Source organism: Hemiscyllium ocellatum, chromosome 23 (genome assembly GCF_020745735.1).
Source record: "Hemiscyllium ocellatum isolate sHemOce1 chromosome 23, sHemOce1.pat.X.cur, whole genome shotgun sequence".
In the NCBI taxonomy this organism is placed as follows: Eukaryota; Metazoa; Chordata; class Chondrichthyes; order Orectolobiformes; family Hemiscylliidae; genus Hemiscyllium; species Hemiscyllium ocellatum.
In genome coordinates this window covers 54,318,209-54,330,358 of record NC_083423.1, presented here as the reverse complement: position 1 = coordinate 54,330,358, position 12,150 = coordinate 54,318,209, and the positions used below count along the sequence as shown (strand labels likewise).

General features: G+C 45.6%; 1 protein-coding gene across 2 annotated transcripts in view; it reads left to right on the top strand.

The window, feature by feature from the left end:
- Positions 1–12,150, top strand: part of itpr2 (inositol 1,4,5-trisphosphate receptor, type 2) — a 266,776-nt gene that overhangs the window by 220,599 nt on the left and 34,027 nt on the right. For both annotated transcript variants that reach the window (XM_060843021.1, XM_060843020.1), the window contains one exon: positions 8,640–8,804. In XM_060843021.1, coding sequence (XP_060699004.1) covers positions 8,640–8,804 — 165 coding nt within the window. The remainder of the gene's footprint in view (positions 1–8,639; positions 8,805–12,150) is intronic.

Below are 12,150 nucleotides of genomic sequence, written 5' to 3'. Positions count from 1 at the left end.
ATTTCAAACATCAAAGACGTGTACAAAAAGTCGAGAGTCTGGTATTCAGGTAGCTGTTTGAAGAACATCAGCAATGGGCTGCTGTACAGTAAAATAGAGCAAGTGACTAGCTGAAAAATCCCTCCCAAAATGATAAGTGTAATTTAGATGGAAGTTATTGGTTCTTTTTATATGTTCACTGATGCACTCATAGTTCAGCAATCTGGGAGTTATTAATAACACGGATTGGTTTATTTTAAAGCCTCACGATGTTAAACTCGGACACTGACCTTTCAATGTGCAGGCTATGTTACATGTAACTGCTTTCATTACCTGTGGTATGCCCAGTTCTCTTCAGGTTTTGGTTTTGGTTGGGCGGGAGCCGGAAAAGGAGGAACCTCATTTGAAATCTGGGGCCACCTTTGAAAGCACTTGACTGAAATGTACATTTCAGAATTTGGATTTCCAAGATGACTGAACCTTTGGGCTGGAGCCTGGGGAGATGGTATCAAGTGGCACCAGCCGCACCACCCCTGTACAAAGACGAGAAGTTTTGTTGAGGTGTTTGGATTACTCCTAGTGTAGTGGCAGCCCGACAGCAGAAGTTTTAACAGCACAGGAGGAGGCCAGTCTGCCCATCATGTCTGAACTGGCTCTTGCTTGACCAAGTTACTTAGCACCCCCGCCACCCTCCGCCCCACTGCCTTTACCCCATAACCCTGCAAATTCTTGCTTCTCGGATTGTAATCCTCTTGATTGAAACTGCCTCCAAAATATTCTTGGGCAGCGTGTTCTGGATCTATGTGAAAACATTTCTCCTGGAGTCACCCCTGCTTCATTTACCCAGTCACCTGAAATCTGTGCCCACTACTTCTCCTGGACTGTCTTGTTTTCTGCATCTCGTCGGTTCAGGCCCCTCATGATGTAGAGCACGTCTATCAGATTGCTTCTTGATTATCTCTTATCCAAGGAGAGCACTCCCAACTCCTTCATTCCTTCCATGGAGCTGACATTCCTCATCCCTGGAATATGATGGGGAATCTTGCTTCACCACCCTCCCCACCTCATGTCTTCACATCCTTGCTCAAGGGGCAGTACTCAGAATTGTATTGGACTCCATATTCTTCTAGAGATCAAGCCTGTGGTTTATATGTAACCTCCTTGCTCTTGTACTCTGTGCCCTTACCAATAAAGCTCACGATCCTATCATCTCGAAGATGCAATAACAATCTTCAAAAGAGATAGATATATCGACATGAGAGAGGAAAATTTGTATCACTTGGAGTGGAATGAATTTGATGGCTCTTTCAATGAGCGACCCATCAAGAACGATGGGCTCCATCACCCCCTTCTGAGCTGCATCACCTTACAGTTCCCCTCGGCCATTTTCATCTTGCGTTACTGTATCTGTCACAGACAGAAAGCAGTAGAAAGCCCAGCACTTCAGAATATCCGCTGCCGTCATTTATTCCGTACTCTCTATAGCAGCCTGGAGTCCTCAAAAAAAAGGAAGTTGTGATTTTGTATTTTAACCTGGCGTAACAGAAGTAGCTGCTCGCTGGAATGGGCTGCTTGGGAAAAGGCAGAGATGCTGAGGTGGAGAGCTGGGGCCAATCTGATCCTGCAGGTATGACAGCTGAGGAGACTGATTCCAGAAAGAAGCCTGGACCACAGCTTTTCATGGAGGCAGGAGGAGTGCTCTGATGAATAAATGAAACCACACACCCAGAGCCCCTTTTGTATGGGAGACGGCAGCGCTCCCTTTAATGCCCCCTGGTGTGGCAGAAGATGATTAGCGCCTGAAAGAGTTAATTAACATCAGTAGAGAAATTCCTCCATTTAGGCTATAAAGCATTACTCCTGGGATGCACTAACCTGTGTGTTAGGAGTGTGTGTATTGCCAGTTATCATTCCAGTGTTAAGTTTGTACAGCTAGCAGTAATGTGGACTTCAGTCAAGCCTGAAGGTTTGCAAGATACAATTACAAATCAGACATTAAGTACTCTTCATCTATTTGCTTGATCATTGCTGGCTGGCCATTTATTGCCCATCCCTCGTTCTCCTTGAGAAGCCCTTCAGGAAGGGCCTATGCCTGAAATGTTGACTCTCCTGCCCCTCGGATGCTGCCTGACCTGCTGTGCTTTTCCAGCTCCAGACTTTTTGACACTGACTCTCCAGCATCTGCATTCCTCACTTTTTCTCCCTTGTAGATGGTGGACTGGCTTTGAAGGGTCCGGAAGTGAGTTAATCACTTATGCAGTTTCCCTAGCCTCTGGCCTGCTCTTGTGGCCATTGTGTTTGTGTGGTGAGTCCAGCTGAGTTTCTGGTCAATGATCAAATGTTGATAGTGGGGGATTCAGTGATGGTAATGCCATTGAATATCAAGGGGTAGTGGCTAGATTGTCTCTTGTTGGTGATGGTCATAGCCTGGCATTTGTGTGGCGCAAATATTACTTGCAACTTGTCAACCGAAGTCTGGATACTGTCCAGATCTTGTTGCATTTGAACATGGAGTGCTTCAGTATCTGAGGAGTTGCAAATGGTGCTGAACATTGTGCAAACATGAGTGAACATTCCCACTTCTGATCTTATAATGGAGGGAAGGTCTTTGATTAAGCAGCTGAAGATGATTGGGCTCGGACACTACCCTGAGGAACTCCTGCAGAGATACCCTGAAGCTGAGATGACTGACCTCCAACAACCACAACCATCTTCCTATCTGCCACGTATGACTCCAACCAGTGGAGAGTTTTCCCCCTGGTACCCATTGATTGCAGTTTTGCTGGGGCTCCTTGATGCCACACTTAGTCAAATGCAGCTTTGATGTCAAGGGCTGTCATTCTCGCCTCACCTCTGGAATTCAGCTCTTTGTACGTGTTTGAACCAAGGCTTAATGAGGTCAGGAGCTGAGTGGCCCTGGCAGAACCCAAACTGTGTGTCACTGAGCAGGTGCTGCTTAATAGCATTGTTGATGGCACCTTCCATCATTTTATTGATGATTGAGAGTAGACTAATGGTGTGGTAATTGGCTGGGTTGGATTTGTCCTGCTTTTTATGTATATGACATACCTGGGCAATTTTCTACAGGACGGCATCTATCCAACAGAATCCTAGACATGTACAGCATGGAAACAGACCCTTCTGTTCAGCTCATTCATGCCGACCATCTAGTCCCATTTGCAGGTGTTGCAACTGTAAGGGCTTAGCTAGAGGAGCAGCAAATTCTGGAACACAAGTTTTCAGGTACTAATGCTGGAATATTGTCAGGGCCCATAGTTTTTGCGATGCCCAGTATCTTCAACTGTTTCTTGATATCACGTGGGTGAATCGAATTAGCTAAAGACTGGTATCTGTCTTGCTGGGGACCACTGGAGGAGGCCAAGATGAATCATCCACTTGTCACTTCTGGCTGAAGGTTGCTGCGAAAGCTTTTGCACTAATGTTCTGGGCTCTCCCGCCATTGAGGATGGAGATATTTGTGGAGGCTCCTCCTCCAGTTATCCATCTCCATTCATGACAGAATGCAGCAGGACTAGAGATCTGGTCCATTGGTCATGGGATTGCTTAGCTCGGTCTATCACTTGTTGCTTGACATGTAAGTAGCCCTGTTTGGTAGCTGCTTCAGGTGGTAGTCTCATTTGTCTGTCTGGCTGTATCACTCCCTGGTATGGCAACTGTACCATTCAAGATCGGAGACGGTTACAGAGAGTGGGGAACTCGGCCTGGACAATCACAAAGGCCAACCTCCCATCTACAGAATCCATCTACCAGGCCCGCTGTCAAGGAAGGGCCGCCAGCATTCTCAAAGATCCATCCCACCCTGGCAATGTTTCTCTAACCTCTACCATCAGGGAGAAGGTACAGAAGCCTGAACACACGCATACCAGACGGTTTTGAAACAGTTTCTACCCTATTGTTGTTAGAATACCAAATGGACTCTCAAACTCTTCGCATTCTCCTCTGTATCTGTGTTTTGATTTTTGCTGCTGTTTACCTAATTATTTACTTATCTATGCTACTTAACTCAGTGATCTGTCTGTATTGTTCGCAAGACAAAGCGCCTCGGTACCTGTGACAATAAATCCAATTCAATTCATTTTTGGGTATGTCTGGTGCTGCTCTTGACATGCCCTCCTGCCCTCTCCATTGAACCAGGGTTGACTCCCTGGCTTGATGAGAATGGTTGAGTGGGGGATATGCTGGGCCATGAGGTTACAGATTGGGCTGGTGTACAGTTCTGCTGCTGTTGATGGCCCACAGCGCCCCATGGATGGCCAGTCTTGAGCTGCTGGATCTGTTCAAAGTCTGTCCCATATCGCATGCCACACAACACAGTGGAAGGTATTCTCAATATGAAGGTGGGACATTGGCTGGGCGGGATGTCCGGTGGTCACTCTTACCGATACTGTCATGGAGAGATGTATCACATGTGTTCTTCCATCTTGCTGATTCCCTCACCACCTGGCACACACCCAGTCCAGCAGTGATGCTGCTGCCAAGCCACTCTTACTAGTGGGCATGAAATCCCCCACCCAGAGTACATTTTTCACCCTTACCACACTCTGTGTTTCCTGCAAGTGTTGTTTGACATGGAGGAAAGCCGCATCATCAGCTGAAGGAGGATGGTACCTGGTCATCAGCAGGGGGTTTCCTTGCCCTTATTTAACCTGAAGCTTTGAGACTTCGTGGGATCCAGCATCAATGTTGAGGACTCCTGACTGGGTACAGCATTAGACCCCCCCCCCGTCTAAAACATGACATGAGCAGCCATCCCTAATGTCAATACCCCAACGGCATAGGTGTCTGCAGATGTGCCAGTTAGATGCCCGACACAAGCTGGTGATCTTTGTCCAGTGCTTGCTTTGCCCATTTTGTACCACAAAGTTGTGATTGCGTTCCCTTCCACTGGCCGAGAAACCTGACCTACGTATTTAACTAGCCCCCTGTGTGAGCCAGATGCATGTTCTCTCCCTGAAGATGCCAGCCTAGCTGGGAGTGGTGCAGACATTACCAGTCATCTGGGCATTCTTGCCCATTGCTGAGATGGTGGAGAGAGCTGACCTTTCCTTCAGCAGCACTGCAGGGAGAAGTAGCCATTTGGAGACAGAACTGGCTCAAAGGGAGAAGACAGAGGGTAGTAGTGGAGGGTTGTTTTTCAGACTGGAGACCTGTGACCAGTGGTGTACCACAAGGATCAGTGCTGGGCCCTCTACTTTTCATCATTCATATAAATGATTTGGATGTGAGCATAAGAGGTACAGTTAGTAAGTTGCAGATGACACCAAAATTGGAGGTGCAGTGGACAGTGAAGAGAGTTACCTCAGATTACAACAGGATCTGGACCAGATGGGCCAATGGGCTGAGAAGTGGCAGATGGAGTGTAATTCAGATAAATGCAGGGTGTTGCATTTTGGGAAAGCAAATCTTAGCAGGATTTATACACTTGATGGTAATGTCCTAAGGAGGGTTACTGAACAAAGAGACCTTGGAGTGCAGGTTCATAGCTCCTTGAAAGTGGAGTCGCAGGTAGATAGGATAGTGAGGAAGGCATTTGATATGCTTTCCTTTATTGGTAAGAGTATTGAATACAGGAGTTGGGAGGTCATGTTGCGGCTGTACAGGACATTGGTTAGGCCACTGTTGGAATGTTGCGTGCAATTCTGGTCACTTTCCTATCAGAAAGATGTTGTAAAACTTGAAAAGGTTCAGAAAAGATTCACAAGGATGTTGCCAGAGTTGGAGGACTTGAACCATAGGGAGAGGTTGAACAGGCTGGGGCTGTTTTCCCTGAAGCGTCAGAGGCTGAGGGGTGACCTTATAGAGGTTTAAAAAATCATGAGGGGCATGGATAGGATAAATAGCCAAAGTCTTTTCCCTGGTCTGGGGGAGTCCAGACCTAGAGAGCATAGGTTTAGGGTGAGAGGGGAAAGATGTAAAAGAGACCTACGGGGCAACTTTTTCCACACAGAAGATGGTATGTGTATGGAATGAGCTGCCAGAGGATGTGGTGGAGGCTGGTACAATTACATCATTTTAAGAGGCATTTGGATGGGTATATGAATAGGAAGAGTTTGGAGGGATATGGGCCGGGTGCTGGCAGATGGAACTAGATTGGGTTGGGATATCTGGTTGGCATGGACGGGTTGGATCGAAGGGTCTGTTTCCATGCTGTACGTCTCTATGGCTCTGTGACACTGGGTGTCATTCTTCAGTTTCAGAGGGCTATTAGTGAGAGATTCAAACCACATAGAGGCCAGGCCGGGTGAATACAATTGATCTCTATTGTTCGTGAGCCATTTGGGGTCACTGTCACAGTTTGAGTGCTCGTGGTTCCTGATTTGCTCCGTCTCCACCTTCCAGTTGGCCCAGCACCAGCCACTGAGGGATACTGACAGCTTTCACCATTCCTTTTCGATCTCTTTTCCCACCGTTTCTATGCAGGGAATGGGAGTATTCCCAAAGGTAGGAGTGAATGGAAATCAGGTCATCGCTAACTACAATGGGAGGAAATCTAGCTCTTCCCATCTGGTGTTTATTCCAGGTCAGGGTGTGTTCTACCATAAGGCATCTGCGGTGATGTGGTTGAAATAGATTTCAAAGTTCTGGTGACTTTTAAATCCCCACACGTGCAATTCGTCTCCTCAGATGTCCTTGAAAATCCTGAAGTGGTGAATGTTGAACTCTCTGGGCATCATACACTTCCACTGTGTAAAATGAAATTATGAGCGTGCTGCTCTCAAAATTGCCCTTTGGTCTCCTTCCATTTCACAATCCCAATACAGTGGATTTCCGAGCTGGACTTACCTCTTTAGGGGTTAGTTAACTCAGTTGAGTGGTGGTGTAGGAAGTTGCCGCGATCCTGTGTTCGCTGCCCGTACAGGCTGTGGTAGCGCATGGACACCTGACTTGCACCTTGCCCCCTGGTCTGATGTACAAGGGTGTTTCTCAGACTACCTTACGCCTCATGACCCAGGACCTTACCTCAATTCTTTAATTTCACAAATTTAGATATTCTCCTCTTTCAAGATGCTCCATGGATCATCTCTTTTTTTTTGATCATGTAAAGATAACAGAGCAAACTTTATTTTAACTGACACCTTAGGTACTGGCACACTCAATAAACTGGCAAAAATGATCTCTCTTAAATATTGCAAAGTTTAGTGTATTATTCTGTCAAATTATTGTAATTTTTCTAATTTGTTTGCTTTAATGTAAATCTACTTGTTGTTTAACGGAATGGCCACATGAAATATCAACAGTTGATTCAATGTCAAGTCAACTTCTCCTCAAATACCGTGATCTACTGTGATTCCTGAGCAGCCATAGAGATTTACAGCACAGAAACAGCCCCTTCAGCCCAACTTGTCCATGCTGACTACTTATCCTAAATTAATCTAGTTTTATTTGCCAGCACTTGGCCTATATCCCTCTAAATTCTTTCTATTCATATACCCATCCAGATGCCTTTTAAATATTGTAATTGTACCAGCCTCCACCACTTCCTCTGTTAGTTCATTCCACATGTGCACCTCTCTCTGTGTGAAAAAGTTTCTCCTTAGGTCTCCTGTAAAGCTTTCCCCTGTCATCCTAAACCTATGCCCTCTAGTTTTGGTCTCCTCCCATCCCAAGGAAAAGACCTTGACTATCCATGTTCCTCATGATTTTATAAACTTCTATAAGGTCATCCCTCAGCCTCCGACGCTCCAGAGCCTATTCAGCCTCTCCCTATAGCTCAAACCCTCCAACCCTGGCAACATCCTCGTATATCTTTTCCGAACCCTTCTAAGTCCCACGATATCCTTCCAGGGAGACCAGAATTGAACGTAGTATTCCAAAAGTCAGTTGAGGGTGTGAGTGAGAAGGCTCTCTGCTGGTAAGTTTTATTTAAGGCAAAGTTGCATTATTATTTAAGTGCATTATGCTGGTTTTTTTTTTAGAAAAACATAACATTGATGTGTATAGCCTCTGCACCACCTTTCTATTGCTCATTGTGTGTTTTCACATTAATTATGTGGACTTCTTGATTATCTGGAATGTTTGATCATCTCCTGGTTCCATAGGTGCTGATTAGTAAAAGTTTTTTGTAGTTAGGAAGTCCCCTTGTAGCCCACTGCTACTGTGCAGTATCCATCCTTCACCTTGCAATGTACTCTGGGGTCACCTTTAAGTAGTTTTGATTATAACGAAGCACATTTCAGAATGCTTTGTTACTGGTTCAACAAGTGTATGATTCAGGTGAGGCATTACCACAACTGTATCGTAGAATCCCTCCAGTGTGGAATCAGGCCATTCAGTCCATCAAGTCCACACCAACCCCCTGAACAAAGTCCCACCCAGACCTATCCCCCTACCTTGTAACCCTGAATTTCCCATAGCCAATCCTCCTAATGTGCACATCTTTGGACTGTGGGAGGAAACCCAGGCAGACTCGTGGAGAATGTGCAAACTCCACACAGACAGTTGCTCGAGGCTGGAATTGAACCCAGTTCCCTGTCACTGTGGAACAGCAGTGCTAACCACTGTGCCTCTCGGTGCGACTATGATAAATGTCTGGACAATACAATTCAGGTCATGACAGGTCCTGTCTGGGCAGATGAGAGTTAAACCTTTTGTATCAATTTTTTTCAAGTAAAAAATGTCCAATCTCTCGTTCTCTTTAGCTGTGCAATAAGATAGTGTTCTTGGTCAGTTTTGTTGGAAATCGTGGAACGTTCACCCGTGGTTATAAAGCGGTGGTCATGGACGTGGAGTTTTTGTACCATGTGACCTACGTGGTGGTCTGCATGCTTGGCCTGTTTGCTCATGAATTCTTCTACAGTTTCCTGGTAAGTAGTTGCATTATATCGACAATTGCACTGTGCGCATTGTCCACTTGAAGGTACAATATACCCATATGCCAGCAGAGGGAGTATGCCCTGGCAGAGTCATGGTTTATGGCCTCAGTGATTCATATTCTCCTGGAGAGAAGAGAAGCCCCCAGGCTGTCCTCACATCGCATTGGTCACTGATGTTACCTTTTTTCTCTCTGCTGGTTTAATCTTTCCCTTTTGAGGCACCTGTTGGCTCGAGCCTACATTGGCAGGTGATTTTTATTGGGTTCGTTGCAATTGACGTTGTTCCTACTGGGAGCAAGAGTGGATAATTCAGCCCTGGAGCCTGCTCCGCCATTTAATACGATTTGATCTCAACTCCACCTAACCTGCACATCTTTGGACTATGGGAGGAAAGTGGAGTACCCAGAGGAAACACATGCAGACACTGAGAAAGTGAGCAAATTCCACATAGACAGTCACCCAAGTGGGCAATCAAATCTGGGCCCCTGGCGCTGTGAGGCAGCAGTGCTGACCACTCAGCCACCGTGCCACCATTTTGCTGTAATAGAGTCAGAGTAATATACATCATGTAAAGAGAATCTTCAGTCCAACTCGTCCACGCTAAACAGATATCCTAAATTAATCTAATCCCATCTGCTAGCACTTGGCCCACATCCCTCTAAACACTTCCATCCAGATTCTCTTAAGTGTTGTAATTGTATCAGTCTCCACCACTTCCTCTGGTAACTCCTTCCATACACGTACTATCCTCTGCATGAAAACGTTGCCCCTTAGGTCTCTTTTATATCTTTCCCCTCTCACCCTAAACCTATACCCTCTAGTTCTGGACTTCCCCACCCCAGGGAAAATACTATTTACCCTATCCATACTCCTCATGATTTTATACACCTCTAGAACATCATCCCTCAGCCTCTGACACTCCAGGGAAAACAGCCCCAGCCTATTCAGCCTCTCCCTACAGCTCAAACCCTCCAATCCTGGCAGCACCCTTGTAAATTTTTTCTGAACCCCTTTCAAATTTCACAACATCCTTCCAATAGGAGGGAGACCAGAATGCCACGCAATATTCCAACAGTGGCCTAACCAATGTCCAATACAGCCACAGCTTGACCTCCCAATACCTGTACTCAATGCTCTGACCAATAAAGGAAAGCATACCAAACGCCGCCTTCACTATCCTATCTACCTGCGACTCCACTTTCAAGGAGCTATGAACCTGCACTCCAAGGTCTCTTTGTTTAGCAACACTCCCCATAAGTCTTAATATTAAAGTCTTGTACATTCTTGTATTAGTGTTTTCTCTGGGCCTACCCTATGTCATCCCTAAATCACTTGGACTGCTCTGAACTGATCACTGCTCAATGCTCCATTTTCGATGCAGTGAGTACCAGCCTGTTGAGTTTGCAAATTGTCAGCCCCTTGGCTTCAGGAAGATCTGCAAACCCTCCTCACCAAGCAGAGAAATAGTCAAGCTCAATTGTTTATCATGCAAATGGCAATTTAAAGTTCTGACTGAAACTCTAACATATTCTGCGTAGAATAATATGTAGGTAAATAGACAGTGAATACAAGAAACATGTAAACTGTAACGTTACGGAGGTTTGCTGATTTGATTTTGTTCCCAGAAGCTGTGCTCTTCTATTTATAGAGTATTACAGCATGGTAACAGACCCTTCGGTCCAACCAGTCCATGCCAACCATAATTAAACTAGACCTGACCAAACTAAAGCAGTCTCACCTGCCTGCACTTGGCCCATATCCCTCTGAATATTTCTTATCCATGTCGAATTATCTTTTTGATGTAACTGTATCCACATCCACCACTTATTCTGGGAGCTTATTCCACACACAAGCCACATTGTCCCTGTGTCTTTATTTTTAAACTCTTTCTCCTCTCACCTTAAAAAATCTGCCCCCTAGTTTTGAACACTCCCACCCTAGGGAAAAGACACTTGCCATTCACCTTATCTGTACCCCTCATGATTTATAAACCTCCATAAGGTCACCACCTATGCTCCAGTGAAAAAAGGTTCCAGCCTTTCCCCATAACTCAAACCCTCCATTCCTGGCAACATCCTGGTAAACCTCTTCTGAACCCTGTCCAGCTTAATAATATCCTTCCTGTAACAGGGTAACCAGAACTGGACACAGTGCCCAAGAAGAAGCCTCACCAATGTCCTGTACAATTGTGCCTCTGGATTCGGGATTATTGGGTCCCTGTTTCATTTTCTCCACTGCATTAGGACTGAATATGAATCATTCTTTTAGGTGTTAGATTTGCAATTCAGTTTTCTAAATCACCCATGCATGGACTGGGCTAGCCTCCTATACTGAAAATGTGTCGCTGGAAAAGCGCAGCAGGTCAGGCAGCATCCAAGGAGCAGGAGAATCGACGTTTCGGGCATGAGCCCTTCTTCAGCCATTCCTGAAGAAGGGCTTATGTCCGAAATGTCGATTCTCCTGTTCCTTGGATGCTGCCTGACCTGCTGCACTTTTCCAGCAACACATTTTCAGCTCTGATCTCCAGCATCTGCAGTCGTCACTTTCTGCTAGCCTCCTATACTCAAGATCCAATTTGGTCAAATGTTCTCATCAATAATTGTCTCATATTCTTGTTAAATCCGAGGAACTTGGTGTTTCTTCAGCTTTATGATGACTACTTTGAGCAGCTAAGTTCACCAGACCCCCCGTTTCACTACCATAGTACACATTCTTCAAAACCTGATTTTCCTTAATTATGATGTGAGATGGTGAAATAAACTAATGTGTTACCAATGCTCATTGATCAGTTCCACGGAAGGTTTTAGCAGTCTGTTCCTTTTCAGAACCTAGAGAAGCTCCAGATAAATTATTTCTTTTCCTGGCCACTCATGATCCCACTCCCATAAAATGCACCAAAATGTAGATCGCACACGCTCAAACTGTCGAGGTCTGCAGCACAGTCGATTGTGTTTCAATCTTTTACCGAGAGTGTTCCAAAGTACAATGGTCTCTTTCTCACTCCGTACTCCTGCCTTATAAAGGAGCGAAGACTTGTGGTGCAATCCCAATCTGCACCTGGGTAAACCCATAGGGAAAGTTGCTGATCTCCATATCTCTTCAGATAAATATTCCCATAAGAACGGATTCGGTTAGATTACTTACAGTGTGGAAACAGGCCCTTCAGCCCAACAAGTCCAAACCAACCCGCCGAAGCACAACCCACCCATTCCCCTACATTTGCCCCTTCACCTAACACCTAATTTAGCATGGCCAATTCACCTGACCCGCACATCTTTGAATTGTGGGAGGAAACCAGAGCACCCAGAGGAAACCCATGCAGACACGGGGAGAATGT